General features: G+C 37.9%; 1 protein-coding gene across 1 annotated transcript; it reads right to left on the bottom strand.

Annotated features, from left to right (window-relative positions):
- Positions 1–1,564: 1,564 nt before the first annotated feature.
- Positions 1,565–27,151, bottom strand: LOC121946000 (doublecortin domain-containing protein 2-like). The gene is made up of 9 exons (XM_042490391.1): positions 26,229–27,151; positions 25,165–25,219; positions 19,734–19,810; positions 19,303–19,437; positions 18,432–18,581; positions 17,618–17,672; positions 16,973–17,153; positions 5,027–5,091; positions 1,565–2,738 (listed from the first exon to the last, which is right to left on the bottom strand). Exons 1-9 carry the CDS (start codon positions 26,513–26,515, stop codon positions 1,944–1,946), a joined length of 1,800 nt encoding a protein of 599 aa, XP_042346325.1. The 5' UTR covers positions 26,516–27,151; the 3' UTR covers positions 1,565–1,943.
- Between the last annotated feature and the right edge of the window lie 59 nt (positions 27,152–27,210).

The following is a 27,210-nucleotide window of genomic DNA, read 5'->3' as shown; positions in this document are numbered from 1 at the left end:
AGAGAGTTAAAATGACTGAGATGTGTTAGAAAAGTGTTAAGTAAAGACTACTTACCAACCTTTGCATCTTGCTTCCTTTAATTTAATTTTATGTCTAAATAAGATCTGGCTAATGCGCGTTATTATTGTATTGATTGGTACAATAAGCATTGCAACATTTTACTATATTACTAGCATTCAAGTTTTTGTGCACATATCATTATCTTGTATTCAATTAATCAAATAGTTGTCCTAGCAACATGGGCTACATCACTGTAGCTGAAGTTACTTTGCACAGTGACATTTTAGAAACCTATTATGTGCATATGAAACATGACCTATTGTAATACAGTTTATCTACAGCAAAATATAAGAGCAGCCTCACATCAGTGAGCTACAACATTAAAATGACGTATCACATGACAAGTACTTTTGAATTTCAGGCTCTGAATAAATTTTGTCGGCACCACTTTTGCAAGAAAATGATGAATTTAGTGGAGCATTTTTCAATTGAAATATTGATATTTTTTCTTTAGGGATACAACTACTTTTCCACAACAGAAGTACAGTAATGACAGGTAGCAAATTTTATTTTATTCAAAGTGCAAAAATAATTTTCTTGGCTCACTACTTTTGTCTTAAAGGGACAATTCACCCGTAATCAAAAATGGTGCTATATCAAGATTTTCTGCTGCGTGTTGCCCAATTTTGAAGTTATTGGTCACATTATCTATGGAATATATAATGTGACCATTATATGTGCCATGTAGTTTTATTATATTGAGAGATGGCAGAAATCTCGATGACTGATATCTCCAACACTCTGCAACTTATACCATAACAATCCAGACTGATAAAAAGCACTACAGGTGAGAGGAAAAATATGTAATTGTAATTTTGGGGTAAACTGTTGATTTAAATTACCCAAAATGAAAGTACATAATTCCAATAATCAAGCTGTAGTGAAGCTTAATGAAATGTAAAGAAGTACTTACCAAGGAAGCACCTTCTTGTAGCAGTCATGGCTGAAGTGAAAACAAATATTTACTATTCACCCATTTTACATAATGTTCTCTTTGACAGACACTGACTATAGTAAAGTCAATACTGACCATATCCAGTGCCACAACAACTTAGCATTATCACACTTTAAGTTTTATTTTTATTATATTTTGACAAATTTGATTACAGTCATTCTATGATAAAGTGACAGCGAGCAAAGTCTGTTTTAAAGCTTTTTTTTGTGTGTTGTTTACATGTGCCTCAATGTAATTCTGTCTCATGTTTTATGGTAGAAGATAGATATGAATGAACAAATATGCATGACATAATGACTATGTGATAAAGGATTATGATTTGGATTGAAATTACATTTAAATAAATAGCACATGCTTTCCATACACATTTTGTACTCAACTTAAAAAAAAAAGTCCATAGATATAACTTCCTTTGGGAAATAGATAAAAATATCATACATACAAAAAAACATTTAAAAACAACTAGTTAGACCATACCTGTTAAAAATGAACATGTATTTTGAAAATATTTAATGTATGATTATAATTATATCTCAATTCACTGGCATCACTCACTACATTTCTGTTAGACAGTGTATACTAAAATTATAAAGCAGGCCAAGAGGTAATAGTATATGTGAATGAAAAATAAGAATACATCACTTTAGCTTTTGTCTGTTTCAGATATGATATTCATGAATGTTTTGAATAAATAGCTGTGGAATACATACCCGAAATGTTGATACTGTTTTTGAACCTGGCATTATGTAGCAGATATTCAAAGCTTCCATTATTTGCTCAACATTTGGGGTAGTTTTCCTTTCAGTGCAGTGCATCTTGTTCTTTGTTTTGCTTGCTGAGAATTACCTCTACCACCTTCATGATTTTTTTGTTAAGTATTGCTCACTATTTTCAGCACTGCTCATCTATAAACATTCTCTCTCTTCCCTAATCCGTCTCTTTCCCCATCTTCTTTTTATCTTGACTGTCTTTTTCACCATCCACCCCTTTCTCTTCATTTGCTGCAACATCTTTGGCTGAATTCTGGTCCACGTCTGGCTCAGCTCCACTTTCCACCTCATCATCTCCTCTGCTGACCTCTCCATTCACCTTTCTCTCCCCTACTCCTGACTCTTTGGTAGCTCCCTCTTTGGTTTTGCTCACATCCTCTTCCTGGTTACTGCCGCTGCTGCTACTTCTGCTGTTATCGTTCTCTTTTGTCTCGTTATCTGACTTCCCTGGGTCATCACTGTTCTCTGTCTCTCCCTGTTTCTCCCCCATGTCTACATCATTAACTTGCTCCTCACTGCTTTTCTCCTCCTTTCCACTGCCTTTATCTTGCTTTTCTTCTTCTATGTTTTTGTCTGGCTCATCCTTTTCAGCCTCTGAAGATGGATGGCTTCCATCCTCTTTGTCTTTACCGTCCTGGGTCTTATCACTGTTGCTACTGCTGGACCCCTGCTCCTCACTCTTAACCTCCTCTTTACTCTCCACAATCTCCTCCTTTACTTCTTCTTTTACCTCCTCCTCTTTCTCTTCAGATCCTGCTGTTGCTGCTTCTTCTTTTTCATCATTCTGCTTGTCATTTTCCTTTTTCTCTTCCCCTCCCTCTTTTTCTCCACTTGTCTCTGGGTCTCTTTCCTTCGTGTCTTCCTCTGCTGTGTTTTCAGCAGCGGCCTCCTCCGCCTCTCCTGCTCTTTCACCATTCTCCTCTGCAGCTTTTGAATCATCATCTGCAGGTTTCTGTAATGCAATAATAACACAGAAACAATTTATAGCTCTAAATATTTTAACAGGCACACAGTGTAATTGGATTGTTTACAATAACTCTCGCTGTGACCTACACTCTCCTGAAAGACAGAAACAGCCTGTTGAGTCATGAGCACTTACAAATCAAGTGGAGCCAAAGCATTTTTTTTCCAAAACCCTTTTTATGGCATGTCAATCAATATGCAACAAGTAAATGGAGTAATCCATTAGTTGGCATATATGAATTAAACTAATCACATAACATATGGTTGGTATACAGTTCTGTATGTTAAAGTAGACCTTTTATGCCTTTATCCCTTTTATACCTTTTATCCTTGTATTTTAGGTTTCTACTAGAATATGTATATGTGATTTAAAGGTAGAAAGACACAATTTTCTTCATACTGTCTGTGCTGGAGCACCTGTGTTCACCCTCTGTCTGAGATACTCTATTTTATGGCCCAGACGCACCAAACCGACATCAGAGAACTAGCAGCGATGAAATACCGTTGCTGTGTCACCTCATGCGCCATGTCTCAGCCAAAAAGTTCCGCAGGAGCATACAAAAACCGACCTGATCATTGTGACTCTTACAATAAGCACTTATAGTTTACACGCCTCATTTTAACTAATTTCCTGGCTGCTACATTTGTGTTTACGTATCACTTCTAACATGATCTCCTTACAGCCAATACTACGTCAGCATGCTGGAACAAAAACAGACTTCATTTGTGGTCTGAGCCATGTAGACTGAGAAAAGCCTCCTCTCTAAGGCAGTGGGTATGGAAGGATTTGTAGATGTGTAAAAAGGTCATTTAGTTAAATAAATTTAACCTATTTGTTTTCGTGATTGTGACTGGCGTACAAGATTTTTTCTCAAAATCTGATTATTTTTAGCCTCTGGTGGTATAGTTTAAAATTTTCAATCTGGAAATACTGGTGATGGATTTTTTGTGTGCCAATGCAGAAGCTAGGATTGCCCTCCTTTCATTGTCAAAATGCCAATTTAATTTCTCCATTGGATTTTGGATTATTGCAGAAAATAAGAAAAAGAAGAAGTTTATGATATTTACACGTTTTGCTCAGCAAGGTAATCTTCCCAAATTAATACCACTTTTATGATTTTTGAAGCATAAATACAATCACCAGAGGTAAAAAGCTAATGTTAGGCTATAATCAAGCAACTCTATTGCATGACCAAACATCCCTGCCACAATAAAGCTGTTAGGACGCGTTCTGCGCGATGATATTTCGTAGTCTCATTTAGCCACTTGTTAGCAACCGTTGTTACAACATGACACTTTAGAGCTTAAAAATTCACAAAAGGAATATTTACTGACTCATTTTATGCCATAGAATGAAACACAAAAGTCCCACAAGCATGTGTTAACCATGGACCTTATTTAAGGCATCTAACCACATGTGAATTCATAAAACCCACTGATTTCAAATAAGGGACCCAGGAGTGCTAACGTGCCAACACATTCCCAGGTTTTAGAACTCATTCCTACACCACTCATTTACAGCCAGGGGAGTGACTTTAACAGAGTATAGCGACTCTTTCTAACATGAAAAATCACCAGTATAAACCTCTATACCAAATTTGTCACAACTAGACAAGTTCCAACGGGAATTTGATCCAAAATTTGCGAAAGATTAAAGTATCGGCAACCAAGACTGTGTTTCCCTGACATTAGCATGTAGCTACATCCAGCAGTGTATGGCAACATAATGTAAACACTTGCGGTGACCATATACAGAAATTTGTAATGACTTAACATCAGGTTGTCTCAAAAATTGAAAAATAAATAAATAGATAAAATTATATATATATACATATATATGTTGGGAACAGAGTATTCAGAATTGTCTGCAGCTGAGGTTTTGACTCGCGGGGTTTATTTTTACACATTTTCCTCATTATCTAAAACTTTTGCCGTGTTAAAATATGAACATCTGACATCATAACATTAAACATATAGATGTATTTAACAGAAGATAGGGGAAAGCATAAAAAAGTTTAAAGCATTAAGTTTAAGTAGTTGAAACTGATGTTTTAGCTCGTTTATAGAAACATATGCATCTTCTAAACTATTAAACACACATCATTTTTCTCCTGGTACAATGCGACAGCACTAATCTCACAGAATTATATCAGGACAAAGGCCTGCTGTGTGCCCTAATGAGAGGCCACATCACACAGACTGTGCACCTACATCTCTTAACAGACGTCATTGCTTGCTCCATAACAATCTATTATGTACAGGTCTGTGTGTTTATACCTCATCAGCTGGTTGGGCGGTTTTGTCCTCAGTTTTTTCTTCGCCAGCCTTTGATTCCACGTCATCTAGAAAAAGATAGAAAATTCAGTTATATTAAGCAACTACACTGATTGCAAATAACTGAAGAGAAATCACAGAAAAGGAGCCTGTTTCTTTAAAATAGAGTGACAATATGACATATAGAAATCGAAGTGTTTCATCTAAATGTGTGATATATTGTGTCTTGAATGGGCTTGTTAAGGGCAATATAACATGAAGGTGAGTGATAGGTGTCATCCTGGTGTAAATACATTGACAGTCATTCTGTCTCACACAGGTTTAGACAGAGACAAGGCCAAATCGGATAAAACAGACACATTGAGGTAATAAAATGATATGAATTGCATCAGAAATATATTACTTTAATTCAACATTTTGTTTTGTAGAAGCTCAACAAGACTAAATAAAGCAGAAAATAATACAATACATTACTGTGTATGACTTTAACGTAAAACAATCCCAAATACATATGAGCGAGTTTATCCAGCTTAATTTAATGCCAGTCTTGTTATGTAAAATCCTCACACCATTATTTTGTTTTTCATTCTCTAATATAAATTTACAGTTTTAATATAAGAAATATTGCTGACTACTTTTCAAGACCCTAAACCCAGTCAGAGTGCATTACATCATTTGAGAAATCCATAAAAAACCTCTCCAATAAATAAGGGAGCTTTTATTCATCCTCTGGTAAGTGACTTGTTGAAATTATACGTCTTTTATACCACAGCTGTGTTTTCAGTCTCCCTCGAGCAAGACACAGCACAAGAGTGACACCTGGTGGTGAAGATGAGAAACACCTCAGACTATTTCAGGGAAGTAAACAACTTCCCCAGACAATGGAAATGTGGCAGAGAGAGCCACAGGAAAAATTTTTGATGCGCTTATAAGGTGGAAAGATCTAATCAGGGAGGTCAAGGTCATGAGAAGATTTAGAATACAAATGTCACATTAAATCATCATTTTTATCACAGTTATCATCCTAATAATCTCCAAAGGAATTGAGGTAGATGTTGTTCTACACACAAACATTCAATAGAATCCTTCAGGTCCCCACATGTAGTGCTGATGATGATCCCTGGCATCGGCTTTCGATATTAGGCACTTCAAACTGACCTGAAGTAAGAAATGGGCCCCACGTTTTTGTTGTAATTTGAAGAGATTAGCAGTTTAATTGGCAGCTTTTTCAGTTTCCTACATTTATATCAACATTGTTTCAAGCTTCAGCCAATATTACTCTACTGAAGACACAATGTGTAAGACAGACTGCATTAAGTACTTCAGGAGAGACAGATTGAACATAAGAAAAAAATCTGCTTTAATAATAGTCTGCAAGGTTACAAGAACATATATTGCCCCATCCCCTCGAGGAAACACCTGTCATCATTTACTGTCTAAAGCACTGCATAGTGATACTGTGGATTTTGTTGTTCAAATGAAGACATCATACTACAACTCAACACCAGCTACAAACGCATTTCTATTGAAGCAATCAGCTCTGCAAGGCAGGTTTGTTGGAGTGCAAAATTAATATGAGCTTTTTCAGTTTCCATGTGAGCATGTGCATCAAAGGCCTCTGAGTAATTAACCCTAAACATCATAAGAGGAATACAACTATACGCTCTGATAAACAACATAATTACACACTTGTTTTGAAACACTGGATGAGACTGAAATTTCCAATCAGAAATAAGCAGCAAAAATAGTGGGGAGAAAAAAAAAGAGAACAGTGTAATTAATGTCTTTAATATTAGTTTCCCTTTCTACACATCCCAGTTAAAGAAGAAAAATGACTCGGGTAGAGATTAGAAGAGTTTATGGAGACATTTAATGCATTTCAAATGCAAAACTGATTGAAGTTTAGCTATGGTGGGAGATGAAACGTTATGGTAATAATAACGAACCTCTTTAAGAATATTTTATGGAAATTCCCCGCATTCATTAACAGCAAGGGCTGGACGATTGAGTGTAAGCAGCGAGCAGTGAATGAGCCGACTCTAAACATCTTAATGTGATTTGAAGATGAGGCGCGGGCTCATGAAAATGCTAAATCAAATTAAACACAATATTTAGAATCTCCCCTTCTTGCTCTTCGTTAAATCCAGTAGATTTGGGTTCTGGTGTGGTTTGACAGTGAGTGTGTGTGTGTGTGTGTGTGTGTGTGTGTAAATGTAAATGGGGTTTTTTTTTATAATTGGGCAAACACACACTCCCTTACACACTACTGGCACACAAACTCCAACAGAGCACACCCACACTTCCAAGGTAATGCTATGTCATCCATCAGTGTGAAGTAAAACAAGGATGCAGCTGTAAGTGTGTATAATTACTCATATAAATGGTTCTCCCTGCCATTCTTATGAAAGGTAAAGTTATAAATGACTGTTGTTCCACAGAAACGTAATAAAGCACAACTGAAGATGAAGTGATAGCACGCAGTAAACTACAATAACCTCCCACTCCTTGACAAGCAAACTCCATCTCTCTTTACACACACACATTCTGGCACACTGCTGCAGGATTTTAGTTTTTGGGGACTGGTTTGTAAAACTAAAAAAACAGGACTTTTGTGATCCCTGTCTCCACATGTCGGCTGCATACGGTTACATTGTGCAGCCTTGCTTTGATCTGTGTTTCCATTTGATGTGCTCATCCAATTCTAGTAGCCCTAGAACACGCTGGGGGAATCCAGTGTGCAGTTTACACCAGGTAACATGATGTAAATACTATTCCATGAAATATGTATGGATTATATTCATCAACTCAATTAATAAAACAACAATATGTATCACAGTAGAAACAACCCCCCCGTGGTTTCCTGTGCTCAGATGAACCCTAAACCTGAACTACACTGTCAACAAGAGATTTTTTTATTTTTTTAAATCCATCTCCCTGCACAGTGTAAGCAAACAGATGCATTGTTTCAGTTCTTCCACAGGGTATAAAGTATTGTTGACAATCTCTTTCTTGTTTACAAAAATTTTAGCAATGACTTTAAACTCAGCAGGGGGTTTGGGTAATGAACCGACCTGTGAATAAAGCTTTTCTTTTGTTGGACAGAATGAAAGAGCTGCATTGTATATTGTTTCCATGAAAAAAACTGTAATTCTGCAGGCAAATGTGACAATATTGATGTGCATTACATCAGTGTTTTCTTCAGTCCTCTACTGTCGAGTTGGACTGGGCAATAATGTCTAGCAGAGACTCGCAGGGTCTAATATCATGTTTAAAAGCTTTTCCACTCCTGCAGGAAGGATTTCTGAGTAAAACCCACAGTGCAATCAAATTCTTGACTCCACAGGAAATGTGTAGCAGACCAAGGACATGAATACAATTTTTTTTTCATTGCAAATGGAACCGCAAATAGGTCTGTTGAGGATGTATGTTGCTTTTAACAGCTGTGAAGTCACTGTGTTTTTAATTTTGTGCAAATCATTTTTCCAGTTTCTGTGGAAGCTGTTAGGTCTTTTTTTTCTAGGATTATAAGATGCTCTCAGTGCTCTGACACTTCTGGGAAAAAGCTATTGAACTGAATAAAGCTTTTCTTATTCTGGAGACACTGCTAGAAAACCATATTAGTGAGGCATTTCAGCTCAGAGAGAGTATGGAAAATGTCAAAGAAAAAACACCAAATAATGGAAAACATTGCCTCTTTTGTATGTTTTCCTATTATTGTACTACTTTTAAGAAAATCATCAGGAAAGTATCTGCACTGAGCATTTACTTTGCAAACGTGCACTGACCATCCAACGTTCAGGTTAATCAAAATAAGTTGTTTTGCCAGTGTATTACTTATTGGGGGGGGGGGGGTTTACAATGTCAATGTTTTTTTTTTGAAATCAGAAGAAGGCAATGAGCAATGAAAGAAGAAATGACCAAAAAATTGCAGAGAAATAAGTGAAAAGTACAAGTAAATTAATTTTAAAAACAAAAGAAAAAATGAAGTTAAAAACAAAACAAGTAAATTACCTGTAAAAGTGCTTAAAAATTATTATAATTACACATACACATACCTACATTAATTATAGATACCTCAAAGTGACCCCCCCCCCCACCCCACACACACACACACAAAATGACAACAACCCTGGCTGGAGAGGAGCAGAATCTTTAGTCTTTCAAAGCCACTCCTGAAAAATCAATATCTAAATGGCAAAGGTTGTAATTCTTATTCCACCGTATTTCAATAATCAGTGTATTAATGCTTATAAAGCAAAGCATGGAAAATCATTGACATGGCCTTCACAAGCCAACTCCACTTTCAGCGGATTAGGCATGCTGTGTTAAATGAACACTTGACGTACTACTTAATGTACCTAAATCACTTCACACAACACTGCCTGTATATCACCATACAGTACAGTATATTGCTTATTTACACCCAGCTGATTTAACCCACTCAGCACATGGCTGAGTTATGGCGGGGTGTAAAACAACATGGGTAGTAACTCTGAATGGTAATTATGAAATGTTGCCACTCAGCAAGTGTGCTCCAGTCACTGGCAGGGTCCTGTTAAAACATTTAATGACTGTATGGCCGGCCACCATCAGAAAGGCCCAGTTGGTATTGGGTTTATGGTAATGTAACACACAGAAAAACTATCAAGCTGCTTTCTAAAATCTGATGACTGCACATTTTGCTTGTTCATCTGTTTCTATTATGCATACACACTATATATTTTAATGTAAGTCATAGGTTTATGAGACAAAGTGGCACACAGTGAAGGTATCAAGAGAATCATTGGGGTTACGGTGATGCATGTTTTGCAATCAACAATCTGGCGAATCACAATTGAGCACATCCAACTTATATTTGCAATGCTAATGCTGCGTAGACTCTACATTTTTGACTCAGGGGTCACCATAATAACTCTATCTAAGGGGCACGCCATCAATTTTACACAAGTTAAATTTGATTGTCATTACGAGCACCACTTGCAGTTGTAAATGGCCTTCTGTGGCTTTGGAAGAAGCCTTTTCCAATCACAAATGCCACTGAGTTGTATTCTGTCCTTGCACAATGACAGTGACATATATATCTGTTTTATATAGTATGCACTTCTGTTAACTTCCTGTCAGTACTAGAGCCTCTGATCTTATTGAGCGCAGTGCTTTTTCATCGGTTAGCAAGTTACTTTACTTTTCACTGCTAGCTTCAACATATTGGCTACAGTATTTACTGTTGGGTTTTGTATACAGTATATAATTTGGATAGTCACCTCAGTGTCTTAGATCAGTGGTGCCCAACCGCTAAGTGACATATTTTATGAATATTTCATATTATATTCAATGCATAAAAATAACAGTACCAGGTTATCTTTAGCAGTGTTAGCTAGTCAGTCTAGCACTCATTTTAAGGAGCCAGCTGTACAACAGTGTGTACAAAGCTGATGGTAAAAAGTGAAGTAACCAACTTAAGGATGAAAGAGTACTGTGATCACTTAGTTTGGAGGTAAAAGTTATATCAGTGTAGAGTTGAAAAACAGATCTACATGTCACTCACAGACTGTACTAAAAAGATGGATGACATGACAGCTCCCCAAAAGTGAAGCCAAAACATCTCAATCACCCCCTGGTGGCTGGCTGCAGTACAGGTCATAGCATAGCTAAACTTTAGGGACCTGGCTAAAATAAAAACACAGAGTACACATTGAATAATTTTCTTCCAATTTTAGGTTGTATCACCTTGATGTATGATCAAGATTGTTCATCTGATAAGTCTGATTATAAGTATTTATTTTACCGTATAAAAGGTGGGTTTGATGTTATGATTGACAGCTGTGTATGCAAATCAGTGTGCTAGCCGTTAATAGCGCTGCTAATGGTCGGTCGGAGACAGGAACTCAACACCATGGAGTTTGCTACTGTGAATGTGGCTCCAAATAATGTCAACAGCACAAGATGGCAGTGGCCATTTTCCAGATATTTTGGCTTCATTTTTGTACAATGGGTGTAAGTAGAGACACGTGGTCCCTCTTCAAATACAGCCTATGGTCAGACTACATTGTGCAAGTACACAAGTATGAGAACCATCCTTTCTTTAAAAAACATGTTTCTTTGGAGTCCCCAAACTTTATGGATGTGCACCGCTAAATTGAGAGATTGTCCCTTTAAAGCTTTTAATCAATGAGCCTGGTGGAAACTGTGGTGGTTAGGACTAAATTATAAAACACATATTTTTTTCTAAATATCTTGAATGAGCTGAAAACAGATGTACAGTTTTTATATTGTGTGTGGGCAGGACATTTGCAGTTATACTGTGAAGTATTTCTAGTGCATAATATACTTTAAGGTTTGTTTCAAAATGCATCTGAATAATATGAACACTGTGCGTCATTAGTTGTAGAGTGAACTTTTTCAGTAGTGTAGAAAAAGCCTCTCATCTACGGCAGTGTGCAGCCGTGTGCTTAGATGGCTTTGACATTAAATCAGAGGAAAAGCTCTGCTTAACGATGTTGCAGCCAGACAGATAGAGTAATATTTATAAAGGTCATGGCTTCAGTTAAATATTTTAATAATTCATGGAGTTTGTTCTCTCTCACTTTTCCCACAGTTGCCTGAAACCTTACCATCCAGTGTCTTCATCATATGAAAGGTTTATTCCAAATGGCTTCTGTCTAATCAGTGTAATATGAGGGAATATTAAAATTAGATTTTTCTTTCTTAACACAAAAAATATGATTGCATGCTTTCAAGTTGTTATAATAAATGCAAATGGACCAAAGTCTTACCAACTAATAATTTGGGTAACATCCAGTAATCAGAATCAGAATAACTGATTATGGGGTGTAATTCACAAATAAAATAGGTCTTGACAAAAATGGTGACTAACAAAAAAAAACTATGTCTTAGGTTTATTTACACAAGCTGAACCCTCTGTGAACTATAGTTAGTTAATTTAACCATTTATCATCTAAAATATACATTGTGTTGCAGTCATTTACATTTTTGCTATGTGCTTTCATGTTTTCTTTGCACCCTAAACAGCATTATTTGGACTAAAACTGACTGAAATGACTGACTGAAATGTACAGCATTTCAAAGTGCATGTGTGACCGCATTATAAACTGACAGTCATGAACACAAATCACTTTGCTCTGGCAACACAGCAACTTCCTAAGCTCAGCATCAACACATGATGTAAACTTCAGATCTCCACAAATGTCAGATATTTCCTTGTGCCATTTAGGTTGAATGTCAGGCTGATACAAACCCTGCAAATGCTGATGTTCCTATCACAGCTACTCCAGATGTGCGCATACGCTCAAAACCTAAAAAAAAATAATAAAAATGGTAAAACGCGCAAAGCAGGCTAGATTAAAAGTGACAGAAATTAAGAAATTTTGTGTCACTGAAAGTGTCACATGCTACCCTAACCCTATACTTTACATGTCACAGCTGGCACTGTTGTATGTCACAGCTGAAACACTTGTTAACAGATTAATGTAGCAGATTAGTACAGCTACCCTGCACTTTAATCCAGTAATCCTGCATCAAAGGGTCATGAAGAACCTTTTTACTGCTCTAGTGAAAAAGGAGAGATGAAAGGAGAGGAAGAATGAAGGAGGGGATTGGGAAGGAAGGCCGTGTTGTCTGAAATGTGACTTGCGAGTGTGTGCACATAAAAATACTCACGCACATAACACACACATAAATACTTTCAACGCAGTGCTCACAAACCACAATTTATAATAACTTCGAAAAAAAAACTTTCTTTAAATGTTGCCATCTCTCATCCTTTGCTGCTGAGCCTCTTTTTTTTGACACAGGCACACGTTTTCAGACAAGCAGCCTCTTTGTGTACATGTCTCCTGCCTCCCGACACTGTTTTGAACCTTATTTCACTCTGACAGGCGTTATAGCTACATATGCTAACAGCGCTAATTCCCCAAGGCAGAATCACATTTTATGACACCAGAGGCAGAAGGTTGATCTGGCTTGGATGGCTTGTGCATGTGCAAAAGCATGTGAAAACACACAAACATGACCACATGGGGCAATTTTCATTCCTTTTACATTAAATTATCAAAAAATACCAAGACTGTTTCCATTGTGCGTTTTGAGAAATTTATTTTCCTGAAAAATACCTAAACTTAACACTTCCTTGACTTCAAAATAAAGTCCCTTCAAGTAAAATAATAAGAATGGATATAATGTGGATCCATTGTATGGCAAGTAAATTGGTGCCCGCTTCATTAAAAGATGCAGCCTTGTAGATGAAAAGAGATGACAAGGTACATCAAACATAAGATCTCGTATAAAGTGATGTTCTTGTGGTTTCAGCGCAGGCCTGGGCAGAGTTAAATGAGTTATTTGGAGCTTGTCAACAATGTCTTTCTGACGTCATATTGGAGTAGTGTCAGCAGGGCAGTATGGAGGTACATTCACACACTTTGCAATCACTGCAGAATGCTCTCAACATTGTGATATATGTCTATTGTATTGTTTGCATTGTGCCTCAGGAATCATTGTTCAGTTCAATTATAATAACCGCATGTTTGTCTGTGCCAAAAGTTGAGCTGAGCAATTATGTGTCTTAAAGCAACACCTGTATGTCATATATCAATGCTGTAGAGTTTTTGGCTGAATTCTTGCTGTTATCTAAAGAGAGTTTATTTTGGCAGATACCAATCATGTCCAGAATGACCTGGCAAGGACACATACACACATCATTTTGCAAATCAAATCTTTTCACTAATGCATGCACAGATGCATCTAAAATGCATGTAAGGAACCAAATAATCAGCAGACCCCCTTCTCCTTCCCCTTCTGTTGTGCTCTCTCTCTCTCTCTCTCTCTCTCTCTCGTTGCCTTCCCTCTCTCCCTCTCCTCTTGTCCATACCTTTCTGTCTGTCCATCCTTCTTGAAGTACATGGCTCTTTTGTTGATTTTTAGAATAGCAATTTGGCCTCAGCAAGGGGCAGAGGCAAGTAAAATTCTGCTTTGATGACTCTAAATGGAGAGATTAGCCAAATGAAAGGCAATTATCCAAAACCCCACCCATCCCTCTACCCTTAAATATCTCTGTGCTTCTCTTTGCCTCCACTCAATGATCATGCTTCACCATTCTAGGCTATTCATCATGCTCACTATTTAAGTCTACCTCTTTTTTCTTACAATGTCCTCCTCCCTCCATCAATTCATCCTTTCATTCCCTCTTTTTTGTCATCCCTTCTCTTTGCATCCACCTTTTATTCCTTCTTTTCAACTCCCACTGCTTTTCTTTTCCTTCCTCTTCTTCTCTCCTCTCTTCTCAAGGGAGCCATTAACTGAACTGGTCACAAAGGCCCTTTAAGAAAGAGAACACTGATAAACATCCTATTACTATTTCGAGGTTAGCAACAACAGCTGATTGGTTACATACAGCCTGAACATGGATGTGTTTTGATCACTGGCCAAATTGGACCTATAATTTACTCTATTTAAAAGAGCTTCCATAACTGTTAGGCGAAGCATACGACAGGCAATGCATCTTGTTGGTTAAGTCTTTTAAGCCGAATGTCTTTGTTATAGTAAGTTCAAATTCATTCCATGACCTTTGCTGCATGAGTTGTCGCACCGCCTCCCCCCTCGTCTCTGCTGTCACTCACTGCTGTGTTCACTCTAATGAAGCAGAAAAGTCAGAAGCTTTACAATACACCAGACAGAAAGTGCTGGAGTTAAAACTCAGTCTGGCTCCCAGCAGCTGATAGACAGTGAATAATGGGGACTGGCGTACCAGCACATGCACATGGACACACACACAAAATCTAACCTCCCTGTCACAACAGAGTCGCCGCAGAACAGAGGGAGAATCTCAAGTTACGGGGTCACTCTGTCTCATTTGTCTCTCTTTCTTTACTCTATCATTTGTTTCAAAGCCTTTAAGTCTGTACATCTCTCTACCTCTCCCTCCCTCTCTCACAAATACATTGATAATGACATGACATCTTCATAATTATCTTTTTGTTTTCACTCCAACGTTCCAGCACACCAGAGATCTGAAGTGTGGTTTTCATGCTGTGTTCTTTCCACAGCCTCTGCCAGTCAGATAACTTTTTGGCTGTGCTCCTTTTGGCACTGGCATGAAGTGTGTTTACCTCAGCCAGGGCAGGGTTTCCCAAAGGGAAGATAACACCAAAAAAACACCTTTGTGCTGATGTGAATCACTAAACAAAAGGAGATATGAACACTGTGTCCCTATTGAGAGGAGAGACTGGGCAAACAGGACCACAACACTTAACTTAGCAGCTAATGGGTACAGAAGTTTTTTTTGTTTTTTGGTTGCAATAGACAGCAATGAATTCAGCTCTTGTTTACTTTTGAGAGGCCAAATGCACAAATAATATGTTAGCATTGATTTGCTTTGGGAGAGAAGATGTATTAAAAGAGTAAAGATACGTTTGGGAAACCTGCTGTATAAAAAGTGTGTTCAGCACCATGGACAGAGACAGTCTAACTGCCATGCAGAGACTGCATTACACACACCTCACTACTCAGCCAGACAAATAAAGAAATATTGCTTCTTGTAAACATGACAGCACTTGAAAAAGACTTCATAGGTCAAACTGTGAAGGGTGCATGAGAATGTGACATGCTCTCCAAGCCACTCAAACGATCTTTTCTAATGCCTGATCTTGTTTTCTGAGCTGTCTGTCTGTTAATTTAATCTTTGGTCAATGTCACCCAAGGGGACCAATAATGCAACATGCTTTTTCTCTGCCTATAATAATACGACATGCCATGCAATCTGATGCGCAGAGGATTTTGAGGGTGACATTACAGGTCTCAAACACACACACACAGACAAAAGACACGCGCACGTATTCCTCATCCCTTTCTTTTGATGCAAAATGCCAGCTCCCCTGAACCACAGACACAATTCTCCACGCTCCTTTGGGCTTCTGCTGTCAACTCTCCTGCCAGAGGAGCAAACAGGCAACATCTATCATGACGAGATGACGTAATGTGGTTCATACCGCAGTGGGAGTTATAATAAGGTCAGCGGCAGTCTGCAGAAAATCAAAATCCCTTTTACTGTAAAAGTTTGTTGTAGTTTTTTTAATTGAAAAAAAAATGCTCTCAATTCCCCCTCACTGTCTTATATACAATATCATTCACGGAAAACATCTGTTAGGGTTCCAGAGCAACAAACCACCATAATGTTCAGAGGAATGCCAGCTGCCAGGTAGCACAAAAGTAAAAACTAACCTGAGTTTCTGCAGGGCATTATAACACACTGATCATAAGCCCAGGAGATGACGTAATGTGTTTCTTGTAGTAGTAGTTAGTGTCATCATGCTAGACCTACTTTCAATATTTCTTGCTACATTTTTTTGCAGAGCAACAGTGCCACTGTGTGGGCATTTAAGAATGCAGCAGGTTACATAAGATTTCAAAGGTCATGCATTACATCATATATCTATATAGCTCATAAATCTAATTGTATATAAGCTCTGTTTGTGCACATGGAATGGTATTTCTAAGCAAGACGTTAATTCAGAAATTAAAGGGCCAGTGTGTGCCATTGTTTTGAGAGGCGTCCTTAAGCCAGGCAATCCTCTTGATTGCATGAACACATGCAACCACACATGTAAGCATACACTATTGCACACGCGCACACACGCAGTTTAACTGGAGTATGTATGTAGACAAATATTAACAAAACAGTGATGATGAATCTTTAGGATAATGAGAATACAATAGTTTTTTTTTAATCCTTTTTACTTTGTCAAGCAATTTTTTGTTTTTAACATCACAACTATTATATCCTCATGTGGAGTGAGTGGCCTAATAATTATTACTGATATATTATTGATATAGATCTAAATCAAATAAATAACAAAAGAATATGGAAATAGGCAAATTAGCTAACAAATTGTTGTAGAAATATAACATTCTTTGTGTGTCTTTTTGTTTTTGCATTACCATAGTCAGAGATGCCCAGGGTCATGCTTTGTCCACTCCTCTTCTTCCTGAGGGACATGAGTCTGGCCTGAGAGATCTCTCTGACGATGGAGGACAGGTGATCCTTGTTACTGCTGTTACTGTGGCCTGGAGGAGAGCCCTTGGAGTCTCCACTATCACTGCATCGGACCATAGATTTGCTCTGCAAGAAATACATATCTAATTCAGTTGGTGAGAGACTTGGAGAAAAAGTAACGGCAAGTGTAAAATAAAAAGACCAACAACCAGTAAACGTAGATAAAAAAAAATGTACACAGTGCTTCTTTGTATCATCAGTTCATGAACTGGAATTTTGACATAAATGCTCAGGCTGACTTTGACAGTTGAGACTACATATTACAAGAGCTGTTGAAATGAGAACTATGTTAACTAAGCATTCAAAACACAAGGTCAAACACTGCAGATTTTAAACATTTGAAGACTAACTAGCTCTCTCTCTAAAAGCAATAAAGTGATAGAGAAAAACAAATAGTTTCCTTTATTTTCTGTATGTGCAAAAATGCAAGGTGGTTAATGTGAGCAGTGAACAGTGTGTAAGCAACAAAATGCAGAGAAATCAATGGAATTATCTAAATAATCTATGCGAAAGCCATGTGCGATTCTCACATTTCCATTTTGCTTGGAGAATCTGTAGATAGGTGGCAGAGAGTACGCTTTCATTCTGTCAATAAAAAAAGACAAAATTAATTTTATTAGCATACATTATGTGAAGTGCTTTCCTTACAAGTAAGTTACAACACATATTTATCAACAAAGGCAACTAAAATTAACCATGTGGTTATATAAACCACAGTGCAGGTAAAGTGCAGGTATTTGAAAATTAAAAGTTGGAGGATTAAACACTGTACTGTTTGATATTTGTTTAATACATAATGTTCCAACATTATCCCAAACATAATATTGCAAACTTCAAGACCACGTACTTTCAATGCCGGATTCTTAACTTTGTATATAAACATGGTATGGTAAATATAAATTTTCTGTTTGATTTTGTTCATTTCTATGGTGTAAAAAAATATTCAAACACTGCAGTAAGAAAGGCAACTCTTTAATTCACATGCAGCAAATTATCTTTCCTTAAAATAGTATCAGAGCTAAGGTTATTTGGTTTCAGGAGAGGCAGATATTGGCCTCGGAGGTGTAATTAGTTGCTACACTGGAACACAGACAAACAAAAACTGAACGGTCTCCAAGAACCATCACTGGTAGCCATAGTACTCTATATTTAAATTTCCCCAACTCATTACAAAGGACCCAGGAAGACAGCTTGGTCAGTATGAAGTAACCAATAAAAAAACAGTTTTCAAGGATATTCAAAAATATGATAAAGAAGTTTTTCTTTTTAGGCAATTAATGACATAAAATAAGAAAACTGCATATGTGTGACTGACAACACATTACTCTAGGATTATTTTCTCACCCATTAACCCTCCGTGTCCCTCTGGGTTTAGTGAAGAGAAGATCACTGTAGGGCAGCTTCTTAAATTTTTCTCTTCCTACAGCCACATACAGCTGACCGCTCTCAAGCTGATTCCCATCAGTCATCTGTTGGCCTTCATAGGTGTAGAGACTGGAAAACAGACACAAAGTCAATAGCCCCACTATTTCCATCATGTGTTTGTACCAGTTTGTCAAAATAAGAAATACTTGAGTTTGTGAATATCTTCACGTTTTTGTGTGTCAACCTACTGTGTCCATATACCACAAGAGCAAAAATTTAAAAAATAAAAATAAAAAAAAGAGACCATGTTAACATTAGTAACATGAAGCAGTTTGTGGAAAATCTGTTTCTTTTTTTTTTTTCAAATTTATAAAGAAAAGTGCTACAAAAAGTCTTTAACTTCTGTTATATATTATTCTTGACTTATCCAGTTATCATTATTTTTAACTGACTCACAAACAGAAAAATAAAATAAACACAATTCTAGCAATTCATTTGCATATAAATGAGTCCTCCTATTTCTAACCCCAAAAATTGAAACCAGCTTCTCACCAGTGCAACCCTTAAACAATATTAGTCTCAAACATAATTCATCTCTTGCATCTTTCTCTGTACCATCACCTCACACAGACAACATGTAATGTTATAGTTACTGTAGTAGGCCTAACTGTAGGACAACGCAGACAAAACAAAAAAAAACGAAGAGCACAATAACCATCAGCCCATTCTAGATATAATCAAATAAGTAAATATTAAAATAATAATTCAAAAAGCAATAATAATAATCGTCATCTACTTCTTTATTCTGACAGTAAGTACTTTGAAGTTTAAGCATTTTACTGAGCCATACCTTCGGGCACCACCCAGGACTCTCAAACCCATCTTCTCTGTGATCATCTCTAGTATTCTGTCAAACTGGCCAAGCATCCTCTGGTGAATCAACAGCCTCATGGCAGGGTTCAAGACGTCACCATTTGCTACCACACTACACACAGCAAGAACACACGTGTTTAAAGAAAACACTGTCACAGATATGTCACATGTATTCCTCTGAAGTCAATGGTATCTATTTAAATTCAAGTGTATCCTCTGAGTTCAGAAATCAGCAGTCTGTAGCATTATCTGGCACTTGGGTACACAGTCAAAATAAGAGTTTAAAGTTACATACACATTTTTCATTATACTGGAGTGAAGGGGTTAATAAATGTATATTTATAAGGGAATCTGAAATCTCTGAGGGCAAAATCAAAGCATTGTAAAATGGTTGTGAATCAAACTTACAATATCGCACATGGCTCCTTGATAGGTTTCAGGAATCGAGCTGACACAATGATTCGATTTGGTGGCAGTGGTTTGGCCTGAAAAAGTGGGATAAAAAAAGTAAAGCACGTTAATCCTACAGCTATACAGCTGACAGTAACTAACAGACTGTTAGTTACTGTTTGAAAACAGGCTTGCCAGTAAAAGTGAAAGTAAAGCCAGTTCTGGTTCATCATTTTGCCTTCTCTCTCTCTCTCTCTCTCTCTCTCTCTCTCTCTATATATATATATATAATATATTATATAATATATATATATATATAAATTTATTTATTTATTTCTCATCTGCTCGCTGGAAAAGTACCGTAACTGGACTAGCAAGTGCTGCAGACACAGTAAAGCACATGCTTTTATAAAATGGAAATTTTATTATTTCTTCCTTCAAAAGTCATGGAAAAGTTTTGGAGTTTTGTCCATGAAAATGTGTGGGAACTGTGTGTGGGAACTCTATATAAGACATTTTTTTCTCCGTCTTGCTGACAGGGAACCAAAGAGTGCTTTGAAAGCTTGTTATCAGATCAGATTTAGGACAGCTCTGGTTTTACAAGCAGAGACTCAGAGCAACAGACCTGTGCAAAATTCAGGAACTTAGGGACCAGCCTAAACACTGGGGTCACCGATGATATTCTACTTAATAAGGACATGATTTAAGCTCTTAAATATAGCTTCCCATGTCACGGCGGTCAACAGATACTGTGTTGCCAAACTGCTTTGAGACTCAGAGCCACCACAAGTGGTAACAAGTTGATGTAGCATAATGTGTTAATTGTGGACAATTATGTTTATTTGTTTAAAAATCCATCCACTTTTCAAGTTGTTTTGGTACTTTTTTCTTCTTTTAACATGAGACATTGCAGTCCATAGTAGAAAAAAAAACAAGATTGCATGACATGAAAAGCTTTGACCCTGATGGCAAAGATAAAGGGCTATTGTACACCCTAAAAGAATCTGTCTCTCATCTCTGTGACAGCAAAAGAATGAGCCCTCTGTAATCCTTTGAGGTTTTGAGGTTGCAAAGAGCAAGCACTGCAGGCCCCGCCCCATAACACCTAACCCACTGTGACTCTAAGACTATGATCTGGATCCTCAGAGAGAGAAATAAGGTGGTATATTGAAAGTCTTGTGGGGGCCTGTGAGTGCACCCTAGCAACAGAGATGTGAAGTAGAATTCAAAAACTTAAGCAAGGCGTGGGACATATTCAGGAGGTATACGAATAAGAGGGCATAAAGCCATGAAGGACACATACACTGACTGCATAAAATACTATAGTGAGGCTCTTATAACACAGAAGACCATTTATTATTAATAAAGTTTATTTAAGTTACATAATTGCTGAAGTATCAGTGCTGCTCATTCAAAAAAGCAGTAGCACTTTTAATCTAATCCTATATGCATTACAAATGATACAGACTAGAACAAACCACAAAGTTAACTAAGCTGAAAACAAACTGAAACAAGCGAGGTGAGGCATGGCTCACTCTCTGTGGAACTATTAGACTATTAGACAATAACTATTTTTTTTTCCTTTTAATAATTATTTTTATAAGCACATGATCTTTGATTGAACCAAAGGGAAATCCCCCTTCCCTCATGCTTCAGGTACACATTACTTGGTAAAATAAAATTACTTTGAACCAAAGAAGGTACTTTTAACCTTTAACAGAAAAGTAAGACCAGGAAAATAAAACTTACTTTCAATGCAGCTCATGCATTTTGCTGCAGCTCACACCCACTTGATTCAATCCAAGTGCAGAAGGTAGATGCAGCTAAATAAAAAGGCAAAAAGCCAGGGCTAATTTATGATGTAAGGATTGTGCATAGTTTCTACATCTTCCGGGGCTAAAGTAAAAAATTGTGCAGTTCCTCAAATGTCCACTTGAGGCTGGCTCGATCTCCATGATCCCCCATGTTAAGATGCCTGACTTCAAAGCCAAAATAAACATATTTACAGCCTTGTCCAAAAAACGGTTTTGGTCACTATAACTAATTTCCCCACATAGTGCCATAATCCGAGATTCCCTGACTACGGGCATAGCTATAGCTGTTGTAATTTCCAATGTCACCTCATCCCTACTTGTCATACTTTGATCCTGGCATCACTACAATAATTCCAGGGAAGCCTTCTGAGATGTATCTTTGATGCAGAAGGGGTCTGTTTTACACAAATGAGTTGACACACATGACTGAAAAGGGGTTTGCAATTAGGTTAGGGCAACAAAACTACTTTGTTAGGGTAAAGAAACTATTGTAGTTGACTCACAAGAGTCAACTAACATGACTAATGACTGACTAACAAGTTACTAACAACTTACATGACTAATGACTGACACGACAAACCCTGAGACACATCCTGACATCCTGTGCTTAACCACCGACCTTAAGCAGACTTCTGCACTTTTTATACTGTGTCAGTTGCTCCATCAAGTTAGGATGCAGATGTGTTTACATTAGATCTGGTTTAAAGCCAAGTACATATTACAGACACTGAAGGGTGGCTCTGCTGTAATATAGTGACACCGGGGACAGTGCCCAAGCAATAAGACCAGGCTGCTATTTCAGTGTGTTTTACGATCAAGAAAGGTAATTAAAACATAACCTAAAAAAAGTCCTGTTCAGCATCTGACTGAAACTAAAAGACCCTCTAAGACATATGTTAAGTTTTTGATGATCAAATTGCTTAAAAGAAGCCCACAAACCAATGGGTGATGTCACATCATAGCAATGGCTACATTCATTGTTTTTATACTGTCTATAAAGTCAATTGGTGATGGAAATCCCTATTACCTGTAATCATTCCACTTTAACACTCCATTTGTATACCAACCAACGTTTTTGTAACCATTAAGTTTAAGCATAAATTCAAGCACGTTCCTAGTGCTCTTACAATGCTCCAAAATCATCTGGACAAGAAACAAAATCAATCACCATCCAGACGGCTAAGAGTTCTCATCATTAATCGACACAATCAGGCAGGTTAAGTGGGGTAGCGAAGGGGAAGCAGGGTCCTTCTAAACTAAATTGGCTCTTTTAATGCTTGCTACGTAATCACAGCAGGAACAACAAGCCCTCCAGGTTACTTGTGATGAATGAGCTTATAGTGGGGTGATAAGATGAAATCAAGAGAGCAGTCTCTGATTCACTTTGTATGATTAACATGTTACTATGGAGAGAGGCAGGGCACACATAGCCAGTGCTGCATTTGGCCAGAGACGAAAGGGTAAAGTTAAAGAATAAAATGGACTGCACATTTGAAGAAAAGAGTATCCTGACAAAGACCTTGTGTTTCAACGTGTCCAATAATTTCTTAGACTAGAATCAGCATGTCAAACTTTTGCACCTCCCTACTTTCTGGCATATTGTGTCCAGAATATGAACAGAGTTTATTAGGTTTGGTAACTGTTGCTAGAACCAATATCTGTGCCTTCACTAGAATTAATTTTATTATGAAACTTGCACCTCCCATTTGGAAAAACGACCTGCAGTTGACTTTCAAAATAGAAACAATACACCCTGGATCTAGGCTTTAAGCCGCTCTTGTTGTGGCTGTGACTTCATAGCTGGTGATTAAAGATGCATTGAAAGAAGGGATGATTATGATCCATAAATCAATAATGCATGGCCATTGAGACAACAACAAAGTGATTCTTCACAGAGAACAATAGAGGGGAATGCTAAACATAACACCTTGCTTAAATGATCTTTCGAAAACCTTTACACTGTGGGTGGGGGAAGGAGTGCAGAGGCGAATCCTCATGTATCTTGCATTTAGTAGCAGTTTCAAATGTTGAAGAGTTGGATTGAGTGAGGATATTGTAACAAACACTGGCCTGTGAGAGAGCTTTATTAATCTCCAAAGCAAACAATTAAAATAGAGTAAAGGAAAAGCAAATTAAACAATGTGTCTGTGATTGAGGCATTCATTCTCAGACCTTAACTGAGCTCACACAGACAAAAATGAACAAAAAGGAAACCCATTCAGCATAATCTGTGTTTCTGTGATCTGGTAAAGACTTTACTGAATACTGGATTTCCGTCATGCACATACGAGCTCACTGTGAAAATGTTCACAGTGAGGGAGTGACTGACAGACAGATTCAGTCTAGTGAAGCTGCAGATGCTTCTTACTGCTAAAACTAAAAGAATCGGGAGGTGAAGTGGAACCTGAGGATCATCTCTGTCAAGGGCATGTGAGGATGTACCACAACCCAAGACTGTCTGGCTTATTGACAAGACAATATGAATATTGTAAACAGGCTCCATCTCTGCAAATTGAGTGTACATAATGCCGGAATTCAAAGTATTAAAAGTAGGCATCATTTTTCTCTCATTACACACGTGTCTTATTGCACTTAAACATTCCACTAGGAAACAGTTCACTGTAAATAGTGATTCGTAGCCTATTTGATCTGTATGGATTCACCTTTTGAAGCTGGGGTCAAGTCTGGGGTCAAGCAAATACACACGTGAGCACACTACTATTCACTACAGCTAATGCACTATTTTCTTTAAGTCCACCTTACATATTTTACATATAATACTCAAAATAAAAATTGTATTTTGGTGAACATGGTTTTTCCTCATAGTAGTGAGAAAAGAAAAAAGAAAAAAAAAACTTTCAAAAAGGGTCCAAAGGCAGATCTACTCTTTCTCCCCTATTGGGAAATTGTAGATTTGGTCTCCACCCTGTCCACCGCTTGCGTATGTTTCGCTATTACTCTCCCCAGCGCTGCTCATGCAGTTGACCAGTAAAAGTGTAGTGCGCATCAAGATGGCTGGCATTAACGTTAGAGGAAGCATGCTGACTGAGCTCTCTATCCTGACAAGTCCACTGCGAGCTGGGGATTTCAGGTTTCTTTGCCTGCACTGTGTTGAAGTCAGTTACCCCGTCGGTATGTGTGTCCAGTAGTAGACAGTGATTAGCTTACAATGGGCCAGCATTGGCCACGTGTACATCTGAATCTCCAATTTTACAGAACTGTACAGATTTTTTTTCCCATTTCAGTAGAGGAACATGAATCCTTAACATAGATACCAATCATTATAGTCACATTTAGACATTTAAAGGGACATAAAGAGTGGTGTTGTGGAAGGTATACTCAAGTTTACTGAGTATACCCATTTCTTTTTCTGGCTGTTAACAGTACACCCACATACTAGCCTCAAAGCTATATATCAGTATCTCCGCGACCAACCAATTCCTGGTAGTACATCCATCTCAACTACCGCTACAACACTAGACATAAACATAAGACACACAGATTTTTGAGTGGAAAGGACTATAACAAATTTTATTGTATCCAACAGGAACTTATCTTTCTTGACTGATTTGACACATGAATGAATGAATGACTTGAAAGAGGATGTGCCTATCTCAGCAGCACTTTTGCCTCACCTGCATTGGAAGAGTCTGCATCATCCTCTTCCTTCTTGAGCCAATCTGTAGGTAACTACGGACAAAATAGAAAGTGAAGTTAGTCAAAGTTAATCATACACATCACTCTGATTTTTAACAGTTCTTTTGTAACACACAAGAAATATTACAATATTCTGTTAGGGATGTGAATGTAGGGACATGTTAATTTATAGTACGATACACCAAATTTGGGTTGTCATTGCTGCTAGCTGTGCTGACATAACAACTAAAAGTAATAGCTATCTCTAATTTAGTTACATTAGTGTAGGTAGTGTGTAGGACTTCATAATACAAAAGTAAGGAAACATTTACTGTAAGTAAATGGTTTGTTGGTGAATCATTTATGTGTTTATCATCTGTGATTTTCCACACAGATCTTCTGGGTATTGAAGCAAAGAACTTGGTATGCAGGAGAGAGGGACAACAGAGTGGTGATGACTATGGAGGTGCATTTTATATTTAATCAGTTCTGCAGCAGAGAATACTGTATAGTACCCACATTTCTCCCTGGCAGTTTAAAAATAACAATGTCAAATATCATGGTGACAGTAAACAAAACTGTGTCCCCAGAACACTTTCCCACTCATCTCCTTCTCCACCTCATTCTACAAATAACTCGCTGCACAAATCTCATTATCTGCAGTATAAGTCCACTTATTTTTAGGCTAGAGCAGAGTGCTGATCTCATCTGCTTCATGCTGGGACTCAGCGCTGGTGCAAAAATGTTGAGTCACATAAACTTTAAGAGTCAACAGGTGTTGATACTCAGTGAGTTGATGTATGTGAAAAACTGGCTGGCGGACAATATCGAACCAGGTGAGTGTATGAAGAGAATTTCAACGGAGATTATTGACAATTAAATTAAACATTTACACCTGAGCAGCGTGCCATTATGCACGTAATTAGCCCACTGGTAGAGATGTGTTAAACCTCAACCACAGTTGTATCTGTGAAAAACATCGGTATTTAAGGATATGTGCACATAGTATTTAAGCTTAGTCACCGTGGGAAAAACATTTGAAAGTTATGCAAAATATTCTTACTCCAGTTTTTTGAATCTCTCCTTCCCAGCAGCGACGTACTGCTCCCCGCTGTGCAGGCTCTCCAAGCAGTCCACCTTGTGGCCTCCTTTCGGGGTGTAGATGTTTCTCACCGCTCCAAACGGGGCTTGTATCCCGCCGGTCACCTCTCTCAGCAAAGTCTCAAAGTTGGAAACCCTCTTTTGGTTGATCACAATCCGGCGCGCCTCGTAGTAAGGGTCGCCGTTTCGGTACATGTAAATGCTCTTCACGACGGGCTGTGACAGAAAGTTTGGCTTCTCCGAGCTCATGGTTGCGCGTAAAAGCAGACTGGCGCGTGGCGGAGTAGAGATCTTTGTTATAATAAACACACAACACGTTGATCCCACTTGCGAGACAAAAGCTTACAGGCCATTATAATTACATTAGAGCTGCTCCATCCTGGTTAAATGTTGAGGGATAAGTGGAGGTGAGCGCTGCACGCAGTGGAGGAGAGCAGTTCGGACTCAGGGGCATTCAGGGAAAAACACTCCTCACTGGATAAGGAGGAGGTTGCTGGATAAAAATACAAGCACGTGCATGAAAATATCACTTTGTTCCAGCGTTATAAATACCCGATATCCATAGGTTTTGCAGGACCTGAAAGCACTACAGAGAAAACGGTGCAGAGTTGTCCGTCTCGTGTGCACCGCAACGCAGCAGGCGATGGTTTAAAAAAAAAAGCCAAACGGGTCTCAGTAGTTTCCTCACGATGTAGGCTGGGTATCATGGGAGCTCATCTGTTGGGATGTATCTATGGGAACACGCCACTGTTCTCTCACCGATTACCAGGAACCCCACACAGCCGCAATCAACAGGTAGTCAATCATTAAGTGATGAGAAACAAAGCCAAATTTAAAAAGTAAAGCATGTATTATATATGATGTGGGAGACATAATCAGAGATGCACGAACAGCTCTTGAAGCGGAGAGAAAATAAAACTTTTGTAAGACTTAGATGGTGTGAA

The sequence above is a fragment of the Plectropomus leopardus genome, chromosome 7, assembly GCF_008729295.1.
Source record: "Plectropomus leopardus isolate mb chromosome 7, YSFRI_Pleo_2.0, whole genome shotgun sequence".
Classification (NCBI taxonomy): Eukaryota; Metazoa; Chordata; class Actinopteri; order Perciformes; family Serranidae; genus Plectropomus; species Plectropomus leopardus.
Note: the sequence above shows the minus strand (reverse complement) of the source record. Positions and strands in the feature narration are given on the sequence as shown.